The sequence below is a fragment of the Loxodonta africana genome, chromosome 15, assembly GCF_030014295.1.
Source record: "Loxodonta africana isolate mLoxAfr1 chromosome 15, mLoxAfr1.hap2, whole genome shotgun sequence".
NCBI classification, from domain to species: Eukaryota; Metazoa; Chordata; class Mammalia; order Proboscidea; family Elephantidae; genus Loxodonta; species Loxodonta africana.
The window spans coordinates 47,307,451-47,319,946 of NC_087356.1; the positions used below are offsets into that span (position 1 = coordinate 47,307,451).

Genomic DNA, 12,496 nt, shown 5'->3' on the forward strand with positions numbered 1-12,496 from the left:
CAAGTTAATTCTGGTATCTCAAAGAGTGTGGCTTCTAAGACTAGGAACCTAACTTACTTGTACTGGTATAGATCAAATTACATGAATTCTAAGAATACCAACTTACCTTAAAGAGAAGTTTATTCATTGGGGAAAGTGGTTACTTGCTAAATTTTGGTGAGAAGTAGGAAAAAAGAATATTAAAATAATTTGTTGACAGGATGTAACAGAGTATTTCCTAAAGTTATCTAATTAAAAAGTGTTATCTATATAAATAGCAATTATTATTTTAAACTTAAGCCATTTTCATATAAAATATATTCTTAAATTTGAATGCAAGTTCAAACTTTTATTGTAAAATAGAATCTAGGATAGTACTGATATAATAGGGGCTCAAGAATAGTGAATAAATGTACATCACATAATTTTCATTAATGACTTAAACCTTACTTTTTAATTAATCCTTTAAAATTTCCTTTAGTAGAAAACAGATCTCTAAGAGTCTGGATTCCATTTTGATCTCTAGTAAGCCAAATTATCTTCTCCGAATGGTATTTAAAATGTGGACTGCATTACTTAACACAAAAAAAAGAGATCATAAAATACAAGAATGAATTAAAGATTTGTTAAAAATTTCTAATCACTAAAATTCAGCAATTTTGTCATTTTATCCTGGTAAAAGAGTAAACTATACCTTGGAGTATACAGCATATTTATGGGTCTCTTTTTTTTTTTTTCCTGTCCGGTTATCCATTTTATTGACTTACTCTGTTCAGAGAGTAAACCAGGAAACATTTTCTATGGTGGCTTACAACATGCATTTTTAAACCCCAAAATGCCATCCAGGGCCTTCTTGGGCAACAAAGTAAGCAAAATATAGCAGTAGGAATACACATGCCCTGAATAGTGCCCTGCCACTTAACAAAAAAGCACCTCTTATGTAGGCAGAGTTTTTGTTCACTGAACTACAACCGCATTTTAGCACGGAGTCCGAGCAAAAAACAAAAGTAACAAAAAGTGAAGAAGTGAACACAGAGGACATATGCTGTTGAGCATTAGGGTCTCAAAGACATATTTTGCTGTGTGTTTTTAAAATCTCCTCTGAAGAGCGGTTGTTTTCACTTCAGAACTGATCGAGCTAAGTTAAAAACCTTAACTTTCCTTTCATTATCCTTTATAATGTTATGCTCCTTTTCAAGTTACTTGCTGGAGTTGTTAGCAGCAATCACTGTTGTATGTAGACCTCCAGTTCAAGATGGGAGAAGGAGTGTAATATTTAGTCCCAGTTATAGATAATACATGTAACTTTCACTTAAAGCACAATAAAAATTTTTTTTTAAAAATGATACATGTATGAAACAAAGAGGGCTGCTATTATTTACATACCTCAATAAATACACAGAAATGAATATGAGTTTTTTTCATAAAAATACAATTTCCAATCAAGTTATGAGATTTACAAACTATGAGGACATTAAATACTTAAAACACCAGGTAGTCGCCTCTGCTACAGAATACCAGTTGGGCGAGGTCTGGAAGAGATTCTTTCTTGGTAGCCATATACCAGTGACTACACCTGCAGTCTCCGTGTTTTCTTGCTGTTTAAGTAAAAATACGGTACCTGGGCATTTAAAACATTATCAGTGTAATAATCACTACAGACTGTCACTAGATCTTCTAAAATTTTGTTAAAATTTGCCAAAGTCATAATGAATACAATTATTACAGCTACATTACTTGAAAAATATAAATTATGCTGCTAAAGACAAAAATACATTGAAATACATGAACATTACAATGTAACACAGCAGAAGCTCATAACTATTTAATATGAAAATTAAATTAAAAAATTATGTTAGAGAACTTGGGAATTTTTCACTTTAGCAAACATTCTATTTATATACTTTCAACTTCTATTATACAGAAAACAATAAAACACTTGTAAAAGATAACATTCGAATGCTTCATGTACACAAATACTATTGCCAATACTAATAAAAGTGATGCCCTTAATGTGAACTGTTCTGCTAATCATGATTTTAAAGTCTTTTCTCGACTTCATTTTCTATTTTAGTTAGCAGTTAGCATTACAAATGAATCAGTTCTGTGCTGACAAGTAGAGAGGATCCTAGTCAAAATAATGTTTCTCAAAAGTAATGTATATCATATTGCTTGAAACTAAACAACCATATAAAAGTGGTAATCATCTATCTAAACATTAATTATAAAAGACAACTGGCATATATTCAGGCAGAGTATTGAGTTCATGATGGTTTATTTACAATAAATGTACTTTTACTGACGCTAACATGATACATAGGTTTCTATGTCAATGACTTTATAAAAATATTATATAAAATACCACAGGATTTAGAGGATATAACTTCATGTGGTTCTAATACTAGCAGCTGAAAAGTGTTTAGAATTTAAAAATAAATAAACTATAGAGGTAAACCAGTTACAAAACCGCAGAGGACTGCGACAGTCACAGGAGTGAAAAGAATTGCTTAATCACACAACAGCTAACAAAATGGGGAAGCAGTTGGATCAAAAGTTTTGAAAACCTCTTTCAGAGATTTGTCATCTGCTTCTTTATTGGGGTCATTATCTGGGGCTGGGCTCACCTGTCCAGGCTGCCTGGCCTGCCTGGGATCGTTGTACTGGGGTCTAATTAAGCCTGTTAATGCCGGGATAGGAAGACTGTGCACTGCTGGGGCCTGGATCTTACCAGAACTCCTGAGAAGATCTGCCTGGGGCTCAGCTGGCCCATCAACAGTGACTTCCATATTTGGAGTGGTTTTCTGCGGCAGGATCGGTTCTGCAGGAGAAGGCTCATTTTTGCCACTACTTTTTAAACCACCACTTTTTTTCTGGTTTTCTGCATTTTCTCCTAAAGAAACTGTTGCTAGCTCAGATGTAGATAAAGAACCATGCTCCCTAGGACCATACAAACTAATGCCACTAAGAACTGAACTTGGAGTTCCCAGCGGAAGACCAGTTGAAGATGACAGTTTAGGGGCGTATGGAGGCAGAGCCCCGGGCCCAGAGCTGCTAGTTACTGCCCCTGAGGGCTGTGCTGAACCAGGGTTTGATCTCGCTAAACGAGGGGTACCCTTAGATGTATGTGAATCCTTTGTAACCACCTGATGCAACTCTGGATTGGGGAGTCTGTGAAGTCTAGGATCAAAACTTTTTTGCCTCCTGGGATCTCCTAATTTACTTCTTGAACTCTGTAAGTCTCCCAATTGCTCTAGGTAGCCTTCTCTGTTTGTTGTATTATTTTTGGCTTTGGCTGCTAATTTTAGGTCAACGGGCACTGTGTTTTGATGAAGATCACTTTTTGCCTCCCGTAACCTACTGAGCCTCTGATCAGCTATAAGAGGGGGTAGAGGTAAGTTGATTGAAGACACTGGGTCAGGTTTAGGTAAAGGTACTGGAAGTAAGTCTTCTGGAGCCCACACGATGTGTTTTGCAAAGTTTGGTTTTGTTAGGATAATATCCATTTTAATATGACTGAACTGTCTCAGTTGTGACCTTGGATCCTGGAGTATTATACCAGGTGAAAGATCCAAAGGTATCAAGAAAGCTTTTTCTCTCAGTTCTCTTCCTGCCTTCTCATCGTCATCTCCTCTTGTGTGTTTGACATTAGTGCTAGCATTCGCATGACGTAAATCACACTTGGCTTCACCAACAGAAGAGCCTACACGGCCACTTCCATTCCCTCTAAATTTCCTGGGATCCCACACAAGTCTGAGATCCAGTGGGGCAGAGTCAATAGGTTTTCTAATGCCTTGACCTGGGATAGTCCTGAGTCTAGGGTCAACCACTTGGTGTACTTTGTTTTTCTCCTTAGCAAGTCTTGGATCAGTCGGAATGCTGAGTTCTGCTGGGGGTTGTTGCTGATTCCTTAAAGTTTCTGTTTGTTTCTGTAATGTTTTCAGTATTGACTTGACACTACTTCCTTCCTCCTCTTCACTGCTGGAATACCAGTTAACAGTATCATCTAAATGCAGATAAAAAGTTAGTATAAAGAATGAAGCATTTATATTTGGCCTTATTCAAGATGAAAAAAACCACATACCATTTCTGAAAAAAGTATAGTCCAGGTTCAAGTAAAGGAGGCCTGGTGGCACAATGTTTAAGCACTCAGCTTGCTAACTGAAAGGTCGGCAGTGTGAACCCACCAGTGGCTCTGTGGGAGGGAAGACCTGGTGATCTGCTCTCTTAAAGATTACAGCCTAGGAAACCCTATGGGGTAGTTCTGCTCTGTCCTGTAGGGTTGCTGTATGGTTGTTGTAAGTCGGAATCGACTCAACAGCACACAACTTCAAGTAACTGCATGACAGAGATGCCTGGGTTTCCACAATGGTACAAGATTAAGATGTGGTGTGACAATGATCACTTCAGTTATTATACTCTACAAAGGAATAGGTCCGATGCGGACACGTGTGACATCCCCTCACTCCAGCAGGCAGAAGGGAACTCAAAAGTGTGGGGTGCATGTGGGGAGAAGGGGAAGACTCTTGGAAAGGAATCCTAAATGTTTTGGATCTCTTTAATTCAAGAAATCCTTAAACTTCATAGCTCTAGCATTACCAGGATAACAAGGAAAAGATGTAAAAAAAAAAAAAAAAAAATCTGGAAAGAAAGCAAAACAGTAATAATGATGGTTAAGGGAATAAGGGGAACTGAGCAAACAAGGGACAGGGATGGGGACTTTTCATTTGTACTTTATTATACTTTTAGATGTTTGACCTATGTGAATATATTAACTATTTGAACATTAAAATTAAAAAAATAACAAATAAAATTTATATGCTTTATGAAGACACTTTGGGTCTTACTCCTAAAGCCTGTTTAACCCTAGTATGTTAGACAATTTTACAAAGTTTAGCTACCAGGGTTCTTCTCTAGAATAGTAGTAGAGCTCATAAACGGAGGCTTCAGGAGGGTGATTCTCCTTGCTCTCCATTAAAACACACATAGATTTGCTCTAAATCGACCACAGGGTATTTACTCTTCACATTGTCGTCAGAACATACAACTTTAGGAGGGGGAGGGGAAGACAGAGAGAGAGAGAGAGGTCCCCCAGAATACCTTCTATCAGTAGAATAGACTAGATATTCTAGTTTTTACCTAATTTCACTGCTCACAAGTATGTTTCTACTACCTGGATCTTTGGTGTTACGCGTTGAGTTTGAACAGAGCGGTGCTTACAAACCAAGCATTGGTATTTTAAGGTGCGGGTGTGGTTTAAAATAGCATATGCTGTATCACAAGGCCAGAAAGTTTTACTCAGACCTTGCTGTCTAAATAAACCACCTCTAGAAAACCAGCTCTTCTCTTCTCTTTGGCCTCTAGGACCTACTGCAGTTATCTCAAATATGTCTGCACGGTAATTTCACTCCTCATCTTTTATTTTCTTTTCATTTTCATATCAATCTCTTTTGTAAAGAGTCTGAAATCCTCTTTGGAACGAGAGTGAATGTATTAAAAGAAAGAAAGTAGAACAGCAAAGATAGGCCAGAGGAAAACAGATACTAGATAGGAAATGACAGTTGATGGCTTTTCATCAGTGGGAAATAAAGTTCATAAAGCATTAAGACTTATATAAGTAAGCACAAACACACACACAAAACAACTGTACAAGATTGCTTCTGAATACAGAGCAAACCCTCATAGAAAATCAATTGTATAATATTACAGTATAAAATTTTATATCATCTAGAAAAGTTTTAGTTTTGTTTATGAAAACATAAGACTGTAAGAATTTATAGGAAGATCACCATACAATGTTTTTAATTAAGTTTTATCATTTAAAGGAGTAAATTTAAATTACTTTTATTAGCAAGAATTCATTCTCTTGTGATACTAGATAAATGAAGTGTTAATGTTACCTTCTTTTAACATATAACAAATAAGGTTTATATAATAGTTTGTAGCTACCTAGTGTTATCTGGTTTTAGCTAGTTGTTCATCAGTTTCATGTTTAAGAGCAGCCAAACATTATCAATTTTGTAATTCAGAAAAAGAACTGGATGCTTAAAACTTTTCTCAAGCTTAACTGAATTAACTAATCAATTATGAATTAATGTGTCAATATCAAAAATACTAAGTTAAGCTCACTCTACATAATCTTTTTATATTAAAATAATAACATTTAACTAACATATAACCTTAAGTATACAGCCTATGCCCATAAAATTTTCTCCAATAACTGAACAATTTTGAACTTAGGTGAAAACTCAAAATCCCTGAACTGGAAGGTGTTCTGTTCTTGTCCTGTGTTGTTTTCTTCCTAGAAAAATGAAGAGATTCAACAGCAAGTCTGCTGGCCCAGGCCTAGCACTCTAGTTTTAGATCTATTCACTGCTTCAAGTCAAACCTTCTGCAATTCATTATTAATGCATTAATGGACCTAGAAACCACAATTAATCCCAAGTGGATAAAGACTACAAAGTAAATTGGAAATAGAGAGTTCAGAGGAACTCATACATCAGATTTTACCTATTCAAGACCATTTCAGAATCTAAGTGAAGCAAACAGGTAAGATGGACGCTATCGTAACACCTGACACACCTTCTTCCTTGCTTGGTACCCTGTGAGGCTCAGTGCTGCTTGGTTCTTCATCTTCTTGGTATTTCTGAGTAAGTCTCACAAAAAGTGCCCTCTGCACTGCAGGGAGGAGCCCTGGTGCAGTCAGAGGGCTGTGGACTGTCAGGCTGCTGCCGTCACACTCGCTCCTGTGGTCCTGCGAGTCCTGAACAACGGGAGGCTGATGGTGGGCAAATTCACCCTGCCAGAGCTCATCTACATCCGTAACACAGAAAGAGACACACGCTGACTTAGCACCAAAAGCAAACCAAACTCGTGGCCATCAAGTCAATTCCAACTCATAGTGACCTACAGGACAGAGTAGAACTGACCCGTAGGGTTTCCAAGGAGCAGCTGGTGGATTTGAACTGCTGACTTTTTGGTTTGCAGCTGTTATCACTTACACATGGCACCACCAGAGCTCTGATTTAGCACTACAGATTACTAAATACAAAGTACTAAATTCCACTACCAATTCTACTTGACAGTACTACCGTCAGTTACAGGAAATTGAAGCTCTAATAAAAATCACATTTTATTATCAATTTATAACAAAATTTTAAATATTTTTAAAAAGTTATCGAAAGTTCTATTATTTCAAAAGTTTGGTTAAATTGAAAGCCTATTTGAAGGTTTCAACTTTATAACATCTTACCTAGTTTTATTTAAAGCATACATTCCTACTATTTTTTCCTTTGATGAAATGAGTTATTTTAAAGTGTACACTTACCACCAGAGTTACTGGGAAGCTGAAAACTATGGACGGCATGATGTGAGTAGTAACTATCATAGAACTCAGCTGGGTTTTGCAAGGACTCATAATTGGTGTCGAATTGCATTTCAGCAGGACTTTGCTGGTGTGATGAACCTGGAGAAGAGTGGTTTTCTCGAGGTACATTCATCGTGTGTCCTTGAAAGCCTGGAGAATGGTAAGCACCACTCATACTAGGTGGTATCAGAGGTGGACCTGCTTGAACAAGTATTCCAGCTTGACTGTGAGGGCCTACAACGCCAGGTGGGCCAGGTGGCAAAGGTGGGCTCTGTGACATTGGTAGACCAGGAGGTCCTGCACATGGGTGATGTCCAGGGGAGCCTGGGTGCATCACAGGACTATTGTGTCCCTGAGACATATGAGGCCCAGGACTTGACCCAGGACTATAGGCATGCTGAGGGTGTGGGCTGCTTCCCTGAAATTGTGGTCCTGGTGGTGAGGCGCTGTTATAAAATGCTGGTGTTCTGTAGACAGAAAGAATAATATTTCTTAGTCCAAAGAAAAGAGATTTAAAAAGAGTGTTACATTTCTAAATAGATATTTGTTAAGTATTTTTTCTATATCAGAATAGAATAATATGTTTTTAAGAAGCAATTTACTCCATATCACCTATATAGATGGAAACACTGCACATGGGCCTTGCCTTCATTTTAGTCCACAGTTTTCTTAATTGGCTGCTTGCTATTAGCTGTTCTAAAATGTACTTATTACAGATATCGTGAAAAATATATAAGAGTATAATGATAAATAAGAATCACCTCTAATTCCACCACCCAGAGATACATTTTTTTATTGGTTCTCTTGTAGCCCTTTTTCTAGACATATGCAGACTTTTTAACAATCGTTAGAATCACACTATATAAACCTACGCATTCGGCTGCTAACTGAAAGCTTGCAGGTTTGAGTCCACCCAGGGGTACCTCAGAAGAAAGGCCTGGAGATCTACTTCCAAAAAATCAGCCACTGAAAACCCTGTGAAGCAGTCCTCCTCTGATACATATGGGGATGTCATGAATAGGAATCAACTCAATGGCGACTGGTTTATATAAACATACAACTTTATTTATTTTTTTACAATTTGAAATTGGTTATTGCTGGCATACAAAAAGGCTTTTAGGCTTTGAATGCTGCTCTTCTTTCTGGGCATCTTGCTAAATCGGTGATTATTTCTAGTTGTTTTGTCAGTTGGTTCTTTTGGATTTACTGAGGCAAACTGATGAAATAATGAGTCTGCCTTTCCATTTCTAATTCTCATACCTTTTCTATCTTTCTCTCATTGCACTGACTAGGATCTAATAAACAATATTAGCAAAATAGTGGACATACCTGTCTCCTTCCTGACTTTAACAGAAATACTTTCAATGGTTCATGTTAGTTGTGATATTTGCTGTGGATTTCTTGTTTCTCATTTGCTGAGACCCACTACTTCCCTGAGTGTTCAGGGTTATAAGAAATGTCAACAATGGGACTTTAGGCCCAACTGCACAGACCCTGGGAATTATGTTGTTAGAAAATGCTATTATCTGGATCCTGGAAAACTTACCAGGAAGTTTTCCTCCAATAGCATAAGGAAACACTACTCTAAAAAAATGAGATATGCTGGAGACATATTAACCCACTATTAGAAGAAATAGAGCCCTGGTGGCATAGTGGTTAAGAGCTCAGGCTGCTAACCAAAAGGTCAGCAGTTCGAATCCACCAGCTGCTCCTTGGAAACCCTATGAGACAGTTCTACTTTGTCCTATAGGATCACTATGAGTCAGAATTGACCCGATGGCAATGGGACAATTAGAAGAAATTCCTAACCAGGTGGCAGGAATGACAGTCCCATCCCCATGGGAATGCCCTTCAGGATTCCCGTACAGAGAGGGTTCTGAAGCTGTGTAAGAATTCCCAAGATAAAAACACTGATGCAGGCAGCAGAGGGTGGGATCAAAGAGAAAGGGGAAGCAGCCATCTGTGTACCTGCTGGTATCTGCCATCGCTGCCTGAGTCTGAGTACATGGTTGTGGAATGCAAGTCATTTTTTAAATGAGAATTTTTAGAAAAAAAAACTGCTGCCATTTTTTAAAAATTTAACTTACTTCTTCCCAATCTTGTGTGCCAAATCCACAGTAGGTTTTACAACTATTTCAAAAAGAGATGGGATTTTCTTGAAATCATCAGAAAGGTCTGTCGGAAAATCATCTTCAGGTTCAGAAAAAGAAAAATGCTCTGGTGGGGTTGGCAGAAGCCCAACTCCTGGAGGTGGTTTGGGCAGAGGAGTTATGCCACGTTTTCTCAGTTCTTCTAATTCTCTTTCATCTTCATTTGTGGGTTCTTCATCAGTATTCAACACCTAAAAATAGTTGGCAAAGATTGCTGTTTCAACTAATGGACCACAATTACCACAGCCTCCACCAGACTGAGTCCAGCACAACCAGATGGTACCTGGCTACCACCACCAACTGCTCTGACAGGGATCACAACAGAGGGTCCCAGACAGAGCTGGAGAAAAATGTAGAACAAAATTCTAACTCACAGAAAAAAACCCACACTTACTGGTCTGACAGAGACTGGAAAAACCCCAAAAGTATGGCCCCGGACACACTTTTAACTCAGTACTGAAGTCCTGAGGCTCACTCTTCAGCCAAAGATTAGACAGGCCCATAAAACAAAATGAAACTAAAGGGGCACACCAGCCCAGGGGCAAGGACAAGAAGGCAGGAGGGGACATGAAGGCTGGTAATAGTGAACCAAGGCTGAGGAGGCGAGAGCGTTGACATGTCGTGTCGTTGGCAACAAAGGTCGCAAAACAATATGTGTATTAACTGTTTAATGAGAAACTCATTTGCTCTGTAAACCTTCATCTAAAGCACAATTAAAAACCAAAACAAAAAAAAGAAATATCAATTCAGGCACCAAGAAGGACCATTGAACAAGGCAGTCAGTAAAACTGGATTTTTGTGAGCAAGTTACAACCTCAGGGTACCAAGACGAGGTGGGAACAAATAACCCCTAAGGTTGAGGTTGTCAAAGTTGCTTGCACATTAGACTCACTTGGGGAACTTTTTAAAACTCCCCTTGCCCAGGCTGCACCCATACCAATCAGGCCAGAATCTCTCAGGGTGGGGCCTTGGCCTCAGTATTTTTGAAGCTCCCCAGGTGACCCAGTGTGTAGCCAACTTTGAAAACCATGGCGCTAAGCTCTCGTCCAGCTCTAGTACTGAATTATTCTATCCCTGATATTTAAAATTAGCAAAATCAGGGAGAAGTCTGGAACAGGTGTTGGGCAGGCAACTAGCAGTGTCTGTCACTCAAAGTCTCAAAGTTTTCCATCCATGCTTTGTTTACCAGAAGGGTCTGAAGGATACTCTCCACCAAAAGGAGGAAGTAAAAAAGAGGCAGGAAAAGGGGAATCCAGTTTAGGAAGTAGGTGAAGGCAATTTGCAAAGTGATATTGCTGAATAGGAATTAGAAAGCAACCAGGGTAGGCTGGAGCAGGAGGAAAGGAATTGACAGGATATCTACTTATTTAACTGTCTGGAAGGGAGCTGTCAGATTCAGCCACAGTTTGGAAATAAAGTCATTGTTAGTGTGTAGAAAACTAAGCATATGGGAAAAAAAAGGACAATTCTAGATAAAACAAATTTGTACAAGGAAGAATATAAAATCATGGTGTACTAATGGCTCAAATGTGAAGAATATTTGCATATTCACTTCATAAGTTCTGAAAGTAATTTTGGCCAAAAAGTTTTGGGAAGATGAGTGGGAAGGTGAAGTGTGTATGTTTATGGGGGCAATCTATATAGAAAGTAAGATTTATGAACTAAATCCATACTTTCCATGAAAAGAAATCTAAACTCATTTCCGTCGATTCCAACTCATAGTGGCCCTATAGGGCAGAGTAGAACTGCCCCATAGGGTTTCCAAGAGACAACTGGTGGATTTGAACTGCCAACCTTTTGGTTAGCAGCTGTAGCTCTTAACCACTGTGCCACCAGGGCTCCATACTTTCTTCAGGAAGATTTAAGTTGATGATATTTAAAAAGGGAAACATAGTGGCCTAAGAATTATTTAGAAATATCAAAATAAATAACTGAAAATAAAACTGATAAAGTGGTTACCTTTAAGGATCAGAAATCAAGAGTGGGGTGAGGATCTGCTTTTTTTCATTATAGTTCATTTCAAACTAGGTACACCATTAAGTTTGTTAAAAAAAAAAAAAAAAGACAAAAGATGGAGGAAAGGTGGGCAGGGCCTATCATGCAGAGCTATGGAGATGTGGGTTTCTGGTTTGAGGGCCTGGAAGACTGGTGGTACCATCCATTGTGACGGCAGTGCCATCATTGTGATGGTGATGCCATCCACTGTGACGGCAGTGCCATCCGCTGTGATGGTGGTTTGACAGTGGTACCATCCACTGTGATGGCAGTACCATCCCTGTGACAGTGGTGCCATCCCTGTGACGGCGGTGCCATCCACCATGACGGTGGTGCCATTGCTGTGACAGCAGTTCCATCCCTGTGACAGCGGTGCCATCATCACTGTGATGGTGGTGCCATCGCTGTGACGGCAGTGCCATCCCTGTGACGGTGGTGCCATCATCACTGTGACGGTGGTGCCATCGCTGTGACGGCAGTGCCATCCCTGTGACGGCGGTGCCATCCACTGTGACAGTGGTACTATCCACAGGAAGGAGAATAGATTTAGGAAGAGATTCACCCTGCTGTCTCTGCCCCATTCCCTGTAATTAGTAGGAGGTACTCATGAATTAAAAAAAAATTCTGAGTGGAATATTCATCTATAAGAAGAAATAAAATTCTGACACATGGTACAACATAGATGAACCCTGAAAACATTATGTTGAGTTAAATAAGTCAGACACAAAAGGGCAGATATTGTGGGGTTTCATTTATAGGAAATATCTAGAATAGGCAAGTGCATAGAGATAGAAAGTAGACAGTGGTTACCAAGGGGCTGGGGAGAGGAGGGACGGTGAATTATTTCTTAATGGGTACGGAGTTTCCGTTTGGAGTGATGAAAAATTTTTAGAAATAAAGACTGGTGATGGCTGCATGACACTGTGAATATAATTAATACCACTGAATTTGTACACATAAAAATGATTAAAAGGGCAAGTTTTCTGCTATATATATTTTACCACAATAA

General features: G+C 38.8%; 1 protein-coding gene across 1 annotated transcript in view; it reads right to left on the reverse strand.

Moving 5' to 3' along the window:
- Window positions 1–703: 703 nt before the first annotated feature.
- Window positions 704–12,496, reverse strand: part of ZC3H6 (zinc finger CCCH-type containing 6) — a 73,296-nt gene continuing 61,503 nt past the window's right edge. The window contains exons 9-12 of the mRNA XM_064268834.1: window positions 9,430–9,683; window positions 7,304–7,809; window positions 6,559–6,789; window positions 704–3,982 (exon numbers count right to left, since the gene is read on the reverse strand). Coding sequence (XP_064124904.1) covers window positions 2,502–3,982; window positions 6,559–6,789; window positions 7,304–7,809; window positions 9,430–9,683 — 2,472 coding nt within the window. The 3' untranslated portion in view covers window positions 704–2,501. The remainder of the gene's footprint in view (window positions 3,983–6,558; window positions 6,790–7,303; window positions 7,810–9,429; window positions 9,684–12,496) is intronic.